This window comes from Gymnoscopelus braueri (assembly GCF_963280865.1).
Source record: "Gymnoscopelus braueri genome assembly, chromosome: 1".
NCBI classification, from domain to species: Eukaryota; Metazoa; Chordata; class Actinopteri; order Myctophiformes; family Myctophidae; genus Gymnoscopelus; species Gymnoscopelus braueri.
Window position 1 is genome coordinate 25,002,468 of NC_137603.1, and position 18,407 is coordinate 25,020,874.

The following is an 18,407-nucleotide window of genomic DNA, read 5'->3' on the forward strand; positions in this document are numbered from 1 at the left end:
AATGAACTGTACACTGAGGATTTTACCGTGCCTTTTCTTGTATTGCTCCCAGGCCCAGCTCATTGCTCAGTCCATTGGCCAGGCATTCAGCGTTGCTTACCAGGAGTTCCTGAGAGCCAATGGCATCAACCCTGAGGACCTGAGCCAGAAAGAATACAGTGACATAATCAACACCCAAGAGATGTACAATGACGACCTCATTCACTTCTCCAACTCTGAAAATTGCAAAGAGGTTTGTTGTGGAATCTAATGCCTTGCCATGTGTATCGTGTTCAAGGTGTTTATTTGTCACATGCACATACAATACAGCTTACATGGCAACAGTGCAGACAACAAAGCTTTCCTCAACAGCTTACAAAATAGTTAAGATAAAAAAGATCAAATACAAATAAGTCAGAATAAAATAAGTTAACCACTTAAACCCCAGCTTCGGTATTGTGGGGAAAGTTTTCGCTGAAAATAGCAGATCGACAAGCTCACAACGCGACGCGCTGTGAGCTCCAAACACATAAACACACAGACCCTCTTACAGATGGCTAGCCTCCTACAGAGCCACGCCCTGAAAACTATACTCTAGCCTTGTGCGGTGATTGTGTTATTTCTCTGTGTATGTGGGAGGGAAATAGAGACTTTGTATAAATTATTTCTGCATCCAAAATCAGGTACACAACAATATCTCGAGTGTTAACTGAGTTCAGTTAACAGTGGCGTGAGTGACGGACTGTGTAATTGTAGTGCCAGTTTAGTTGGCTACAGTACCATAACCATACAATAGCTGTGAACTGGATGAACAGATGAAAAGGCAGATGGTGCACTGTGCTCAAAGCATTAACTCTGGGTATTTCTTAGGTAACCTGTACTGGGAATGTCTGAGATTAGTGCGTGTTCAAAGTACAGATGAGCACCAGTCTCTTTGCTCTTCTGAGGCAGTTCCCCCAGGAACGGTGCCAACCCAGCTGGCCTCCTATTCCCCCATCTTTCCCTTTTTGAGGTTCTGCTACTTTCATGCAGTTGCTTCCTTTCCAGCTCGCTGTTTCTTTGATTAGGAAATCCAGTCTTTCTCTCTCATTCCTCTCTCACTCATTCTCTGTCTTCTTTCGCTCTCTTTGTTCTGATCATTTGATTCATTTCCAAGCACAATTGTACAGCATGTGTCTCTGTCTGTGATTTCTTACATATGGCGAGGTAAAGTCTTTTACATGACAGAGCCTTTCATCGATGTCAGGTAGAAACCTTGTATCTCCACGAATCTACGTGTGTAATATTTGTATGTTTTTTTTTTTCATAAATGAATGCCCTATGTTGAACTTGCATCATGTAATACAGAAGTAGAGAAAATGCCAAATTTTTCAAAATACCCAATTTTCCTATAATGACATGCCCAAAATAGGGATGCTGGGTCTGTCTGTGGGATTTATAAATATGTAACGAATGAAAAGTATTATTAAGAGCTTGTGACTAAATAATAGCTACGTCGGATCCATTTGGACATTCAAGGTTTCCACCCGACAGCAACGTGTTGTAAAACTGACGACTAAAGCCTGATGTATACTTACTGTAGTTGCACACTGGTGGTAAATTTCACTTTAAAAACATTAAAAACATTAAAAAATGTTGTTTAAAAAAATATATGCATTCAAAGAAGCACTCGGTGCCACGCTATGAGCTTGCATATTTGCTATTTTTGAATTGCCAAAGTATAAAATAATGGTTAAAGTGGTTACTCAGATGCGTTTTAACCCATTAACTCTTTGACTGCCAGAGTATTTTCATAAAGTACTCCCCCAGTGCCAGCAATTTTCGTGTTTTTTTATTTTTTTATTTTGAATTTTTCTCATGAAAATAATTTAAGGACACATAATATAAAGACCCAGCACAAATCCGCCAGCAGAGAGCAGCACATGACAGCGTGATCATGTCGTTGGGTCTCTCTCACCCTTCTTCATAGATTAGACAAGGAAAAACATGAAAACGGATGTGACGTCACCCAGATTGTTTTGATCAGCGAAAATTACGTTGTGATGCACGACGGCGATGACTGATCGTCACCCAGACCATAGATTATAGAAGAGAAGCTGTCCGTTTGTCCGTTATACCGTGTGAAAACCCGTTTATTTACCTATTTTGGACGAAAATGACTGGGGAAAAAAATCAAAAACCGGAAACGGAATCCAGGCCATGAAACCGGATGCAGATGTCCGTGAAGTAAGTGGAACTTGAGAATAACATTGAATATTAAGCAGCATAGCGCAATCAGAGATTAAACAATGAACGCGCGTCCAGCGCGTCGAGCGCGTCGACGGCCAACTGGACAAAGTAGCACTTGACGCGTTATCGCGTCGTCCGCAGTCAAAGAGTTAAGACCTGGAATTGTGTCAATTTTAGATTTGAGCTCAAAAGCATTATTTTACACTTTGGGCTATTCAAAAATAGCAGATATACAAGCTCGTAGCGCGGCACCGAGTGCCGCGCTACGAGCTTGTAGATCTGCTATTTTTGAAAAATCGTGAAAATGTGTGCAAATCTTTGAATATATATATTTTTAAAGCGAACATTTTTAACGCAAATCTTTGCTTCTGGGGGGTCCCTGGAACAAAATATTTTGATGGGGGTCCGCGGCCAAATACATATCATTTTGGGGGTCCTTGACATGAAAAAGATTGAGCACCACTGATATAGAAACATACGTTTTTCAGAAAACAGTTGAGATTTAGGAGACATGTAGAATCGGCTTCAGGTCTCAATGGGTTAATTGGATAATAATCTGCCCCCCCCCCTCTCTGTCCTCTTGTCCTCTACAGCTGCAGCTGGAGAAGGGTAAAGGGGAGATTCTCGGCGTGGTGATTGTAGAGTCTGGCTGGGGATCCATTCTGCCCACAGTCATCTTAGCCAACATGATGAACGGCGGGCCTGCGGCACGCTCTAGCAAACTGAGCATCGGAGACCAGATCATGTCAATCAACAACACAAGCCTAGTGGGGCTGCCCCTCGCCACCTGTCAGGGAATCATCAAGGTATAGGAGAGATATAGAGAGAAAATACAAAACATATTTAATGACTAGAATATTAACAATTCCCCTAGACGGAGAAACAAATACAGAGAAAACAGCAGCATGAATTAAAGAAAAGGTCTTGACGTTGTGTATTTTCTGAGTGTGTGTGTCTTGTTTTATTAAAGATTTTTGAAAGAGTTAGATTAACAATTAGGACAATATTTAGGTTGGGCATTTAGAGGTTAGGTTTAGGGGTTAGGGTTGGAGTTCGGGACAGTGTTGTGCCACGAAAAAAGCCGATCTACAAGCTCACAACGCGTTGCAACATGATACGCCACATTGTGAGCTTGTAGAGCTGCTATTTTTGGCAGCAGGGTTAGGGTGATATTTTAATTTTTGTCCCTTTTTTTTATGGCATTCATAAACAAGTATATTAATACAAACGTGTGTGTGTGTGTGTGTGTGTGTGTGTGTGTGTGTGTGTGTGTGTGTGTGTGTGTGTGTGTGTGTGTGTGTGTGTGTGTGTGTGTGTGTGTGTGTGTGTGTGTGTGCGTGTGCGTGCGTGTGTACCTGTGTTAAAGGGCTTGAAGAACCAGGTTCATGTCAAACTGAACATTGTCAGCTGCCCTCCTGTCACCACTGTCCTTATCAAGAGGCCAGATCTGAAGTATCAGCTGGGCTTTAGTGTCCAGAATGGCATTGTAAGTACACGCGTACGATACATTTGTTTTGGAGCTAAGTTAATCAAGATTGTATTTATAATTTTTTTTAACATTGTCACTTATTGCCGTAGTGTGCATCTGCCACGGAATAAATGCTTTTATGTTGTTGCTGATCTTGATTACATCCAAGTTGATGAGTATGTGTGCCTGAAAATGTATTTCACCATTTAAAATTCATGTTAGCAAAGTAAGGTGATCAATTACCCTTTGGCTCTGGCAACAAACAGTTCCCGGTAAAAAGCTCATTATCTTTATCTTTAGCCTGGGTTTAATAAAATGTCAGTTTATCATTTTGTTCTTTTAAACATAATTATGCTGTCATAGTCATATCTCTTCACTCTCAATGTCAGCTTCGTGGCCTCAGGTTGACTCCACACAGTTTCCAGTGTCATCACCTAGTCATGACATAGAGATGACTCCACGGATTAAAGTGCCCAGTCACCACGATGATTTCAGACATTTTTAACATAACATTAAAGAGTATTAGAATGGGTCAAAGTAGCAATAGAATACGTGTTCTATTGCTTAAATTGAAAATTGATGTTCTTAGAAGCCATAGAAGATGTTCTTCCATTAAATTATAATGATCTCGGATATTTCATAAAAGCAAAGGTTAGCGCCTCGATCTGCTATTTTGCCAACTGGTTGGCTGTATGTAGAACAGCAAGAATAATTCTGCATATTGTGCCATTTGTTTAGGAAATACAGCACTAGTGGGGGGGGGCTACTTTCATGCTGTTTCACAAATCATAGATTAGGACGTGACCTAACAAAGATTTTAAGTTGTGAGATTTGTTTTTCCTTTAATCCCTGTCACTCTACCAATGGCATACACTGAGCATATTACTCAGGTCTCCATGAGAAAAAAAAATCTGTTCTGGTCTGTTGTCTTCACACCACAGATTTGCAGCCTGATGCGTGGGGGCATCGCAGAGCGAGGAGGGGTCCGCGTGGGCCACCGAATCATAGAGATAAATGGCCAGAGTGTGGTGGCCACAGCACACGAGAAGATAGTTCAGGCTCTCTCAAACTCTGTTGGCGAGGTTAGTCCACACATGCATGTGCATATGCACTCGCACGTCGCACACACGCACGCACGCACGTCGCACGCACGCATGCACACACACACACACACACACACACACACACACACACACACACACACACACACACACACACACACACACACACACACACACACACACACACACACACACACACACACACACACACACACACACACACACATTGATGAGAAAAGGTGATGCTAATTTTGCTGAGATTCCAAATGTAATTTCTTTCATCTCCAGATTCACATGAAGACTATGCCAGCAGCCATGTTCAGACTCCTAACAGGACAGGAGACGCCTATGTACATATAAACGACAGACAGGGACCATTCTACATGCTGTCGCTGTGGTTGGTTACCGTAGTCATAAAGGGCAAACCAAGCTGACCAATGACTGAAAAGGATGGCTTCTCTCTGTGCCCAGAAGACTTTTCTCTTTTTTCCCCCTCCTCTGCTGATGACTTAATGCAGCGGTTCTCAAAGTGCGATCCGGGGATCCCCCAGGGGTCCTTGAGGGGGTTCCAGGGGGTCCCCAGCAAAATTTGGTGACATAGCATCAAAATCAGCGTAATCACTTAAACCCTATTTCATACTACATGCTCACAGTGCGTCACAATCTCGACGCGCGGTGAGCTTGTAGATTGAGTAACTTTGAAAATGTTTGAAACAAATCTTATCTTATTGGAGTCCCTGGCACAAAGTTTTTTCAAACTGGGGTCCGCGGTTAAATGCATTGGTTTGAGAACCACTGACTTAATGTTTATCATCTTCCTTGTGCTTAAAATGCAATGCCGATTCCATTGGCCCCTGGGACGCTTTGTTCATCTTACCAGCTGAAGAGTGTGATATTGTTTATGCTACGTATTTATTTGTTTGTGGTCTTGTGTTCAGCGAGATGGCAAGAACTGAGCGAATGCATCACAATTTATTTTTTATATTCATATCATGTAATACAGTACTTCTTGTATACCCGTTTTCATTTTATTTTATTGTTATTTATTTCTTGTGTAAATACATACGTATTTTGCTAATATAGGGACAGAAGGAACCCGGAAAAGGGCCATGGTTGCTTTGTACATATTTAATAAAACTTCCTGTTGGTTTGAAAGCAGACAGCAGTGACCAAGACACAGTTTAATGCCTGCTAGTACAGTATAGTTAGTCGAACATGAAAAGGGAGTCTTTGGGAATGACTTTGCTGTTTGATATGTCTGGTTTAAGTATGTTAAGTTGATGGTCTTATGTGTCTGTGAACCAAACCAATGCTTGTAGCAATGGTTTTATGGAAGAAAATGCCATATCTTTCTGATTTACATCATCTAACGGCAATACAAAAATTCAACCTCTGAATAACAACAAGTCATTTTATGGGGTGTGCAAGTTTTGTTTCTTTCTAAAAAGCCCATGTATAAACACAAAAACCACACACATTTGAATAACATGCAACTCAGCAAAAACTATTAATATACTTTCTGCTTTTGAAATCCAAATCATGTGTATGAAACTTGAAGTTGCATTTTTGTGTGCTATTCTACTGTATGTTCATCTTTAGTGTTCCTGACTGAAGCTCATAATGTACTATGAGTGGATTGTGAATGTACTGTGTTGTGTGAGCTGTTTTCCATTGCCATACGCAGTATTAGAATGTCTGTACATACAAACAAACAAAAAAAGAAACTTGTCTAGTAGTGTGCTCATGTAAAAACAAGTCACACGGTTTAATCACTGCAAACATCTTGCCTCCTGTATGTTGGCTTTCAGCCTTGTGAGAGAAAGAAAGAACTGTGAATCACACACACTGTGACAGAAAAAGCCTTACCGCCGAGTAATGGTTTTAAAAATGCATTGTACTAAGGATCTAACCATATGAACATTATCTGTGTGCATGCCTCTTACGATAGTATCAAGTCATTGTGGCAAGATAATAAACTCTAAGCTAAACCCGGCTATTTTTTGTTGACTGGATCAACCTACAGTACAAACTGAGTGTGATGTACAGCAATATGGTAAGGTTGTATCTGCCCATAATGAAGTGTATGTCTGGAACTATCTGCCATGTAATTCCATTTTGATCCTCTGGTTCCCCCTGGTGTGTGTAACTGAGAAGTGCAAGTTGTGTGTGAAGGACAAAAAGGCATTATTTTTCGTACCATTTTATTTCAGTAATACTTTTTTTTATGGTCATTTATTTTTACAATTAAACATAGCATTTCATAGTTATGGACAATTAAATTAGTTTTAAAAAATAGTTACATGATCTATAAAATTATAAAATGTTTATTAAAATCGGGAGAGTGGTAGAGAATGACACCAGGCACAATATGGATACTTCATACAGGAATTAGCCAGTTTGGAAATTAAACATTGGCACTATCACATACAATAAATGATTGGGTAATACAAAACAAAAATGCTGTGATTGTCTGCCTCTGTAGCATTGTATGCCATACCTGATTTGAAGGCAGTAATTTGTCTTCATGTTTTTTATTATTATTGATTTTTGTACTGGGGTTTGTCTCATGTCTTATGCCTCATCAGTATGCTGTGTCACTCTCAATCTATGAACGATGTTTCACTAACGGTGGTCAGATTAAGGCTTCTGGTCACTCTGGTCACACTTTAACATGACCTTTACCCCCTGGCCCTGACGAGTGGTCTCAAAGGCCTGGACCGCCTGCTCCAGAGGAAAACGATGGGTCACGAGGGGCTTCACGTTGACCTTTCCCGACGCTAACATGGCTATGGCCATCGGCCAGCTGGAACACAGTCAGAAAAAATATCTTAAGGGCTGCATCCTGTCACCATGATTATTCCACTGATCACACACAGATTAAGCAAGTATGCTTGAATGCTTCGCAAATGCTTTTTTGGGCAAGTTGGTCCAACTGAATTCTGAAACATCTACGTTGAGTGTGACAGCGAAAATGGATGAACTTACGTATTGCAGTAGCGGAACACCCCTCTGATGTCTACCTCTCTGACAGCGGCATTGATCAAAGGAACAGTGGCCATCTCTGAGCCTAGACCCACCAGCACCAATACACCACCTGAACGCGTCGCCTGGGAGGGAACAAACCACACATACTGTATGTTGCTTTGACTATTCAACGGGAAGAGAACAAATAAGCATTCAGGAACATCCCAGCTAATTCTAATTATCCAAATGCAAATATGACATCCTTACAAGCATACTGCTCAAAGATAAACCTGACATAACTCTTTTTAAGGTTTCTGACATACCCTTTTCTGGTTTTCTTGCTTTTTAGTTGTATACTTAACATAAGTACTGTATGCTAATGTATAATGATGCTTCAGTGTCCAAGACACTCATTCAATAACAGTGTTTGAAGTTATTTTTAATTCTCTCTGAGTGCTGGGTTGATAGTTTATCTGAAGGTACTTGGTGTATCTTTAACGCAACTGAATGGTCTAGTAGTGTTAGAAGTCACGTACATATATGGCCGTTTGAATGCTGCTCTCAACACCAGTGCATTCAATAGTAATGTGAGGCTGAGATCCTAGTGTGTCCTCTACGGTCTTAGCCAGAGCCTGAGGTCCATCTTCTTTCTTGACCGTCAGTGGAAAGTCTGCACCCAACTCCTTGGCCATTGCCAGACGCTCAGAGGACAGATCTATAGATGGTAACAACAGCAACAATCAATTTAATATCTGTGTGGAGTTTGCATGTTCTCCCCGTGTCTCCTAGGGTAGGTACCCTCACAAAAACATGCAGTAATCCTGGTCACTATACTGCCTCCCCCTGGCCAGCCGGGGCGCCTGATGGAGGGGAAAGGAACTGGTTGGAATAACGTGTTCCTTCCACGCGCTACGTCCAACCAGGGAACCTCTCCCCTGTCAGGTGATAAGAAGGTCAGTTGGCTCTCATGCATTGAAGGAGGCATGAGCTCGGCCCTGGCCTCCCTAGGTTGGCAGAGGGAAGGTAGTGCCCAGGATTACATAGACAATTGGCACTGGGTGTAAAAAATAGGGTAACAAAAATCGTGGGATAAAAATTTTAAAAAAAAAGAAAGAAAGAGGAGTTTACTGTAGTTCTGGCGATTACGTCAGAGGATGAGACCGTGAGAAGATGCTAGAGAGACTACAGATTGTATCATGTTGTGAAAAATGCCACTGCATGCTTCCAATATTTGTAATGATAATGATCATTGGTGAGATTAATCAATATAGATTAATCCACAAATCACTTTTGGACTGGTTTAAAGACTGCAAACATTGGAAGCATAAAAAGAAAACTCGCACACTGTTGGGCTCCATTTGAAAAGATATTTACTGCACCCACTAAAGTGCTGTCACTGCTGTGACATTTCGAGCTTGGGCTCTCCATCAGTCTGATGAAGAGCCCAAGCTAGAAACGTCACAGCACTTAGTGGGCGCAACACCATTTTTTTTCCTCAAATGGAGCCTAACAGTGTGCAAGTGTTTTTTTGTTTTCTTGAGTACTGTTTTTCGCCCTGCACCTGCCCAATTTAGGGCTTTGGATGTGCATGTCCTTCTTAAAGTTCTTATTATAATTGTCCTTCTTTTCCAAACATTGGAAGCATGTCTTAACCCATTCAATCTGGAAAGCTGTGTCATTTTAGATTTTAGCCATAACCATTATATTATACTTTGGCTATTCAAAAATAGCAGATATACAAGCACATAGTGCGGCACCGAGTGCCGCGCTACGAGCTTGTAGATCTGCTATTTTTGAAAAATCAAGAACGTTTTTCCAAATCTTTGAATATATATTTTTTAAAGCGAACATTTGTCAAATATTTTGTTCCAGGGACCTCCAGAAGCAAATATTTGAGTTACAAATGTTCGCTTTGAAAATATATATATTCAAAGATTTGCACAAACTTTCCCGATTTTTCAAAAATAGCAGATTTTTTGCTTGTAGCTCGTAGCGTGGCACGCTATGAGCTTGTATATCTGCTATTTTTTAATAGCCAAAGAACTCTAAAATGACAGATGCGTTGAATCAGAACAACTCACAGACATTCAGCATACTGTAGCTCAGTGCCATAAGGCTTGCTACAGTATTACCAATCTTGATATTGCTGTAGTCTCAATAGAAGAGAGTGCTCTGCCACTACATGCACACAAGGTAAGAGAGAACTTACTACATAAAGACTTCTGTCTGCAAAGGCAACATACAGTAATGAGCACAGTAAAATCAAAGACAAGTGCAGAGTTGTAATTTTCCCATCACAGTCACTAACTACTTGAGATCAGTAGTTGTTTATTAGTTGTGTTTCTTACCAGTAATGACCACTTGCGAGGCTCCCATTGCCTTTGCTACTAGCAGGCAGACCAGCCCAATAGGTCCTATAACAAGAGTAAAGAACAGAAGAATAAATGGTACATGGTACAAGAAATAGTGTACATGTATAACTAAAAGGTTCAGAGAAGGGACAAAAATATATGCATGAATGGAAATTATTAACAAATTAGATTTTTTGCTAGTGAGTGGTTATTGTGACAATTACATTGGGGGATTTAGGTCAAGAGGACCTGTGTACAACATAATCAATATTTATCATTAGACCTGCACAGTACAACCAGCCCTTTTGTTTTACAGTGAGAATGGCTAAATAACTAAAGTATTGCTTAAGATCATCTTAAGTCTGTTTTCGCTAATGTAGAGGTTGTAGGTGTTAAATATTATGCCTGTTACAAGTGGTGTTCAGGTTCATTGGGTTTTTCCACTAGAGTTTTGTTAAGTCAGTATGACTCTCACTTTTGTGATGACACCCACTTTTATGTTGCCCATACACATAAGCTTACAGTACGTGCATGGGCATGTTTATAAACCGTCAATGTGCTCATATCTTTACCTTTACTGTGACCATCTCTTATTGAAGACTGCTAATCTAATTAACCTTATTTGTTACTAAAATGAAACAGGATAACCGAAGAAATGAGGATTCACATCCTGTCATGGTTGAGGATGTTAGGTGACAACAGAGACAAATGACAGCAAGTTCTCACCTGAACCACAGATGAGCACACTACTGCCGAGGGAAACTCCAGCCCTGCGACAGGCATGGATCCCCACAGACAGAGGTTCAATTAATGCCCCCTCCTCAAATGTAACATTGTCTGGCAACCTAGATAGTTGTGAAAAGAAAGAAAAAGTACAGCAGAGAGTAGAAAATAAGTCAGTGTTAAGCAAGAAAGACAGTAAGAGACTGGCAAGACATGGTGTAACCTCGTTCTTGCGAGAAATAACTGAAAGAGGTTGTGAAACAGTGGAACTACATGATTATTTACTTATAGCAGAAGTTGGCACTGTGTTTGTAGTATCTGCACAGGTTTCCATCGTCAGGAGGTGTGGCACAGAAGAAGATGGTGGGAGACAAGTTATAACGTCCGGATTTGAAGAACTCATCCATCTCACGGGGCACACCGGGTTCAATTGCCACTCTGTCGCCTATTGAACGCAAGCAAATCAGTTTATAAGACAGTAAAACTTTCTAGAAGCACATGTCGTAAAACACAGTGTGAATTAACTTGTTATATGCTTACTGTGAGATCTTGCAACAACAGTGAATGTAAGCTGTGCCAACCAATGTAATTTAATTTACCCATCACAACTTAAACAATATATGCTCAATGTTTAGGTCACATGCACAACACCAACTCTATTATACCACTGTTTTGTGCCCTATTTAACCACTTAAACCCCAGCATCAGCATTGTAGGGAAAGCTTTAGCTGAAAATAGCAGATCGACAAGCTCACAAGCTTGTCGATTGGCTATTTTCAGCGAAAGCTTTCCCCACAATAACAGAAAAGACACTGGTATTGAGCCCTGTGGAGAAAAACTTACTTAACATGAATAATAACCAAATCTATTCTATCGACAGCAATATTCATATTTGACACCTAAAGGCTTGTCAACATCCTTTGAACAGAATAGTATTTCTGCAGCAGACAGAGCAGCACTAGCCAGCCACTGCAGCACCTCTGGTAGACTTACCCGGTTTGAGGTTGGTGACCGACGACCCAACCTTCACAATCCGTCCGGCTGCCTCATGCCCAAGGACCATGGGCTCTTTCAGCACAAAGTCCCCGATGCGCCCGTGCTGCCAGTAGTGGACATCTGATCCACAAATCCCAACAGAGTGCATCTGGACCAGAACCTCTATGTACAGTCAAAGGGTTAACTCTGAGAGTGTAGAAATGGAACCAAAAAGATTTCCATTTGTGCACTCTCAGAGTTACAAATGGGTAAATTAACACAGAGGATATGACATGCCATACACAAGAATGCAATGAGGATGATTCAACTCAATCTAAAATATACTCTTGTTTTGGTATAATATGCAAGACGATATGTTGCCCAAATATATATATTTTTTAAACTACTAAAGCAGACAACTTGGATTGTTCTGTACCATTTGGCCCTGGTTCAGGAATGGGGCGTTGATCCTGTGAGAAATTAGGAATAAAATAATGCTGTCAAATGAAGAAAAAAAAGCTGTAGTGTAATGTAAACTAGCAGGATGTCATGTGAGATTGTGGCTGTACAGGACCTCAATGGAAATAAGCCCTTAGGGCTTATTTCCAATGAGGTTATACTTTTAGCATCCTTTTGTATAAATCTGTACCACTGTACCTTTTTTGCCAACTGTTAATAAAGTATTCAATCAATCAAAAAGCTGAATTGTCGTACCAGTCTGAGGTCCCCTTTAGCATGCAGTACTACGGACAGATTGTCCTTCTCCATGACAGATGCAGGAATTCCTATTAGCAAATAGATGTATTTGAGGAAGGAAGGACAAGGACAGTCACCGACTCCAAAGAGTAAAAGCGTCTAATTTTAGAATGTTAACTGTATAATAACACTGAGCTCAAAGTACACACTTCCTGCTCGTGTGGGCGGCAACCAAAACAAAGCATCTGATTGGCTTAACACTCGAAGAGGTGGTACTGTAGGTTGTGGACACTGGACAACGGATCGAAGGAAATCATTATCTGGTCTGAAAGTAATATTATTTCAATTGTATGCTTATGTGAATATTATATATTTAAATAATATAATATAGAATAGCCTACGTGTGCATTCATTTCTGTGCCATCTAGGAGCGCTTTATTCTTGTCTAGTCACATGATATGCGTCCGACGCTTCTTTGGTCAATCAAAGGAGACCCTACAGAATTGATTGATTGATGTACTTTTATTTAGTAAGACATGAGAATAATAGTACATGGAAGTACAAATTCACAATACAAGGTCTACTAAACTGGAAGACTCATTAAGCACTTAGCTTGTTTAAGATGAGAACCCCATGCACACAAATCATGATGACATATAAGAGACAGACAGATATACACACTACTAGTATACAGAAAGTCATACAATCAGCTTTCAGGTTACTGGTATGAAGAGTGAAAAGAATGAATAAAAATGATTTTTTGATGAATAGCATGAGAACGAGTTCATTCCCTTAGTTGAGCCAAATCTGGGTTGAACATGATTTGTGGAGCTGCCTCTGGTGTTATGATCATGGACTTCATTAACATTTTGGAAGTATTTTGACAAATACAGGGGGATCCCAATGTTGTGGTGTATCTTGAAGACCAGGCCCATAGCAAGTTGTTGTACTCTGTCCTCAACCCTAAGCCATCCAATCCTAGCAAAATGAGCAGGGGTTAGATGGGTTTTGTGATTGAGGCCAAGAAGTAGCCTTACAAGTTTGTTTTGGGATGTTCGGAGCCTTGTTTTTAAGGCCTTGGAGGTGTTGTGATACCATGAAGTGCATGCATAATCATAATGACCTTGAATGAGGGCCCCTGCAAGAATCTTCGGAGTATTCTTACTGACTAGACGATCAATCCTCCACAAATAGCGTGTTGTTTGGTTGACATTTCTGATCACTTTTTCGGCGTTTTTGTTACCAGAGAGGTTTGCCTCCAAGATGGAGCCCAGGTAGGTAATTTCATCCTTTCTTTTGATGACATCATCACCCACTTTGATCGTGAAACTCTCTGCCTTGCTAAGGTTAGGACTGGACCCAAAGAGGATGGATTCAGTTTTACCCAGGTGTAATGAAAGTTTGTTGTCAGAGAGCCAGATGCAGATCTTGTTGAGTTCAGAGCTGAGAGTTTTCTCAACCTGCAGCCTGTCCCTGTCCAAGACTAGCAGGGCCGAGTCATCTGCGAAAAGGAACAGTTTGCAGTCGCAGGCTGAAGACATGTCATTCACATATATCAGGAACAGTAAAGGTCCTAGTATACTTCCTTGAGGAACACCACAAGTCACAGGGAGGGGGGGGGGGACTGGGTGCCGTTTACTTCCACCACTTGCTCCCTCCCTTCCTGGTAGGATCTCATCCAGTTCACTGACGTATCATCAAAACCTATTGCTTTGAGCTTATTGATCATAATTGGGTGATTAACGGTGTCAAAGGCCTTCTGGAGGTCCAGCATGACCATGCCGCAATATTTGCCCTTGTCGACATCTTGTTTGATAGAGTCGTTCAAATAGAGAAGGCATGTGTCAGTGGAGTGGTTTGTTCTGAAACCAGATTGGAATTTGTAGATTAGATTTTTCTCGGCAAGATACTTATCGACCTGTTCATAGACTATTTTTTCCATGACTTTCGAGATGGAGCTAAGAATAGAAATAGGGTGGTAGTTGCCAGGGTTTAATTTGTTTCCTTTTTTGTACAGAGGGGTCACCCTTGCTTTTTTAAAATCGTTAGGGACCCGTCCCTGTATGATGGAGCGGTTTATTATGTGGGTAATGATTGGAGCAATGGAGGCGGCTGAGTCTTTTAGAAATTTGGGGGGGATATTGTCGAGGCCTGTGGCTCTGTGTTGATGAAGAGCACTCAATTTTTTAAACACCTCTTCTGTTTTCACAGGGGAGTTTAAAATCATCTTTGCGTACACCCTGTTTTTCGTAAAATGAGTCAACATACTCTTCACCATAGCACCCAGAGTGAGGGGGTAGTTTTTCAACCAAATCTGAGGTTATGGTCGTGAAGAATATGTTGAGGATTTTACTCACTTCATGTTTGGATGTGGTGAGAGTGTCATTCACCTTGAGGCTTATGTTTGTAAACCTGGTTTTCAATTTCTTGCTTCTTTTTTTTTTTGGTTGTTGGCCAGAGAGGTTTATTTTTTATTTTTGCCAACATTTTCGCTATTACTTTCAATGGGGTGACATCACGTTCTCTTTCTGAAATGAATGAAAGCAGAATACAATTATCTAATAATTAACACATTATCATAATGTGTGTAATATATTGAAGACTGTAACTTATTGTCTTCAATATATTACACACATTATGATAATTTTACGCTCAGAGTTCTGCTCCTTAGGTTTATTCCAAGAACCATGAAAAAGATGCGCAATTATAAGTAATGGTGACCACCTCAAATCTCAACATTTTCTTAACCACATGACAGCAATTTTGCAGAACAACAGACAGTCATTGTATGTATAGACCAGAGGGTGTAATTAAAGACGCAGTGTGTGAAAAATGATGTCATAGTGATCTTTCCACTTTTCAAATACATTTTGGAACTGGTAGAAGTGCTCACTGATTGGGAACGTTAATGTGTTACAGAAGCTCTACACTGCCTCCTTGCAAGTCCTACAGTGACTGAACATGTCAAACAATGAACTGACAATGCTTTCTTATGAAATTAATCATCTCAGATTTGTATCAGTAACATATGTCACTACTCACTACTATCTGGCCAGTTGTTATACATCAAGACAAATGGTGTGCTTCAATAATACACTTATTAATACATAAAAATAACAACACAATGGAGACATGATCATAGTTACACAATCGTGCTCAACATGTTTCTTTATTCTTTTTATTTAAATAAAGCAAGTCCACAAGAGTATAAAGTTCAATGAGAACATCTCATAAGATGATGAAATATGTGATGCATTTAATCCTCAATGTATTAAATAGCAGTTTCTGTTGGCTGCAGTCAATATTTAAGACTTCAAATGTGTAACATTAAGCTAAAAATGCATGTATTGTAGCTGTGCACCGTGTCTGTAGCATTAACAGATAGAGCATCCAAAACGCCCAGGTTTCTTCAGGTCATCCACCCTGACATTTTCTGGAGTAAAAAAGTAAATGTCAAATGTTAAAGGTTCTTGCAATAGAAACATGTTTCGTGTTACCAGTGCCACTGCCAATTAGGCAATTCATATAATTTTAGTGATGTGTAGGATTTATCCTGATCTATCATTGTGTTCACATTAATGTGAATTTCAGTCTTTGTATCAATCTAAGCATTTCCCCAACTTCAATGATTTCCATTATTAATGGATTAAGATCCAGCCAAGTTCTTCACTAATGTAAACAAGAATGAATGAGACTAACACAGCAAGATATAAACCTTACCTGTAACCAATTCACAAGACACATTTGTTTCATTTTGGGAAGTGTCCGGATCAACCTCCATCTCATAAAACACCTCTGTTTGATTTTGTGAAGTGTCTGTGTCAGATTGTTCAGAGCTGTCAAACAGAGAATAGTTGTTTAAGCAGGTTTACCATGCAGTTCACTACTTATTCACTGTATAATAGGGGTAAAAAGTATGACAATTTAAGCACTTAGCAGACGCTCTTAATCCAGAGAGATTTACAGTAAGCAAGGAAAACACGAGGTAATACATCAAATGCATAGAAATAGTCATCTGGATCAGAGGGAAACCAAGAACCTATCATCAGTCTAAGCAGTATAATATCGAAAACTCTATCATCTCTATGCCTACATTGAAACTATACACACTATAAGATGCCAGGTCTACAAATGACCTGGTCTCTGTCTACATAACATGCTATCTAAGTTTCATTTTAGCCTTTGCATAAGCCTGCAAGGTCGTCAAGGTTAGGGCAAGTGCTACGGCAAGTCCAACGGGCTAATATGGGGAGTTCGTTCCACAGTTTGGGAGCCAGAAGGGAGAAGAGTCTGGGACATATGGAGCGTTGTCCCAGATGTTTTAGGGAAGGTTCTGACAGCTTCCCTGTGTTAGCTGATCTGAGTGAGCGGGAGGGGTGGTAGAGCTTTGAAGATATGGGGATGCCATACCTTTGGTTGCTTTGTAGGCCAATAAGGTGATCATCTCCTGTCCCCACCACATCTACCACATTACCACATCTCTTAGGGGATCCCTGTAATTTAAAGAAATAATACAATAAAATAAAACCTTTTATTCAACCAATGGGAAATTACCCCTTTTATTAGACAGATATCATAGCACCTTGCCTATACGCACCTCTGCTGTAAGTTGGCAATCCTCTTGCTCCCAAATAAATCTTCCGACCACTTCCCTCACCTCTTAAAAGATAACAAACACACTCATTGCTACATTATATAAAATTTTAATGTTATATATTACAAATAAAACAATTAATTCCTCACCATTTTGAACACAGGCTGGAGGTAGCACATAGTGGCCGATGATCACTGACATCACACTCTGGCGTCTTTCACATGCATCCAGATACAAGCTGTGAAAAACTGTCGCCTCTTTCAAAAGGTAATCTTCACTCTTGAATATCCTGAAATAAAGAATTTTACATGTAATGTATCTGTGACGTTTATAACACACAGTGTGTTGTCGTGTGGCTATTGGCTTAGAGCAGGAGTTCTCCAACCTTTTCAGGTCAGAGACCCCCAAATTGACTTTCATTAAGCCGACGGACCCAAATGTCTTAAATATTCTGTCCTAGCTAACCCTGATATGAAAATATGTACGGTGTAAATGTAGCTGTCTAAAGCAGGGGTCTTCAACAGGGGGTCCGGGACCCCTAGGGGGTCCTCAGAGTTACTACAGGGGGGGCAGCCAAATCTTTGTGTGATAGGATTCTTTTTGACATTATAACCACTTGAACCTTAGCATCCCTATTCTGAGGTGATCATTAGCTGAAAATAGCAGATCTACAAGCTCACAACGCGTTGTTTAATGAAAATATCTATTAACATGAATCCAACACTACACAATGATAGTGTTGTCAAACAGGTCTATGAAATCTATGAAGAACACAATTTTATACAATATGTAGTGGGGGTCCCTGCTTCATCTCTCTCTCAGCTAAGGGGTCCTTGGCCTGAAAAACATTGAAGGTCATAAAGGTCATAATTGTATACCTGTACATAGATTAAATAGAAATAGATTCACAGTGGAGACTTTGAACCATACAGTATCTCACAATATTAACATGTTGTTGTACTTCCTGCTCACCTCTCAGTGTCAGGGCTGGTGGCATCTTCACTGAACAGATAGTCTGCTGTCCTCCAGTTTGCTATGGTCCCACCCTCAGACACTGAAAGTTGATGCAGTTGGCAGTTGCAAAGACACATTTTCAACAAGGCCTAACACCCGAAATTAATATTACATTTCCTATTGTTTGGGTGTAGTCTAGGCTAGTAAGTTCACACAGTTACAGTGGTGGAAAGTAACTAAGTACATGTACTCAAGTATAGCCTACTATACTTAAACACAATTTTGAGGTATCTTTACTTTACTGAAGTATTTCCAATTTTCAATACTTTTACTTCTACTCCACTACATCTCAGAGGAAAATAATTGTACTTTTACTCCGCTACAATTAATTGAAAACTTTAGTTACTATAGTT

The 18,407-nt window shown here is 40.2% G+C and overlaps 3 protein-coding genes across 3 annotated transcripts in view; 1 reads left to right on the plus strand and 2 right to left on the minus strand.

Annotated features, from left to right (window-relative positions):
- The window catches only part of apba2b (amyloid beta (A4) precursor protein-binding, family A, member 2b), a 79,186-nt gene extending 72,402 nt beyond the window's left edge, over positions 1 to 6,784 (plus strand). Inside the window, exons 11-15 of the mRNA XM_080432459.1 lie at positions 53 to 232; positions 2,802 to 3,014; positions 3,575 to 3,694; positions 4,618 to 4,758; positions 5,026 to 6,784. Of these exons, the coding sequence (XP_080288585.1) occupies positions 53 to 232; positions 2,802 to 3,014; positions 3,575 to 3,694; positions 4,618 to 4,758; positions 5,026 to 5,097 (726 nt within the window). The 3' untranslated portion in view covers positions 5,098 to 6,784. The remainder of the gene's footprint in view (positions 1 to 52; positions 233 to 2,801; positions 3,015 to 3,574; positions 3,695 to 4,617; positions 4,759 to 5,025) is intronic.
- Positions 6,785 to 6,921: 137 nt separating this feature from the next.
- Positions 6,922 to 12,645, minus strand: sord (sorbitol dehydrogenase). The gene is made up of 9 exons (XM_080437773.1): positions 12,465 to 12,645; positions 12,187 to 12,220; positions 11,769 to 11,933; positions 11,061 to 11,220; positions 10,779 to 10,897; positions 10,050 to 10,115; positions 8,238 to 8,416; positions 7,723 to 7,844; positions 6,922 to 7,540 (listed from the first exon to the last, which is right to left on the minus strand). The coding sequence occupies exons 1-9, from the start codon at positions 12,516 to 12,518 to the stop codon at positions 7,375 to 7,377; spliced, it is 1,065 nt and encodes a 354-aa protein (XP_080293899.1). The 5' UTR covers positions 12,519 to 12,645; the 3' UTR covers positions 6,922 to 7,374.
- A 4,374-nt stretch (positions 12,646 to 17,019) lies between these two features.
- terb2 (telomere repeat binding bouquet formation protein 2) lies at positions 17,020 to 18,131 on the minus strand (the record flags this gene model as incomplete). The annotated part of the gene is made up of 3 exons (XM_080432475.1): positions 17,020 to 17,105; positions 17,190 to 17,329; positions 18,013 to 18,131. The coding sequence occupies 3 exons, from the start codon at positions 18,129 to 18,131 to the stop codon at positions 17,020 to 17,022; spliced, it is 345 nt and encodes a 114-aa protein (XP_080288601.1).
- Positions 18,132 to 18,407: the final 276 nt, after the last annotated feature.

Excerpts from the sequence above, each read along its gene's own strand:
- sord (XM_080437773.1), bottom strand. The coding sequence starts at position 12,518 with ATGGAGAAGGACAATCTGTCCGTAGTACTGCATGCTAAAGGGGACCTC. Across the intron at positions 12,221-12,464 it reads CTAAAGGGGACCTCAGACTG|GATCAACGCCCCATTCCTGA; the intron begins GTACGACAATTC and ends AATTTCTCACAG. Across the intron at positions 11,934-12,186 it reads TCCTGAACCAGGGCCAAATG|AGGTTCTGGTCCAGATGCAC; the intron begins GTACAGAACAAT and ends GACTGTACATAG.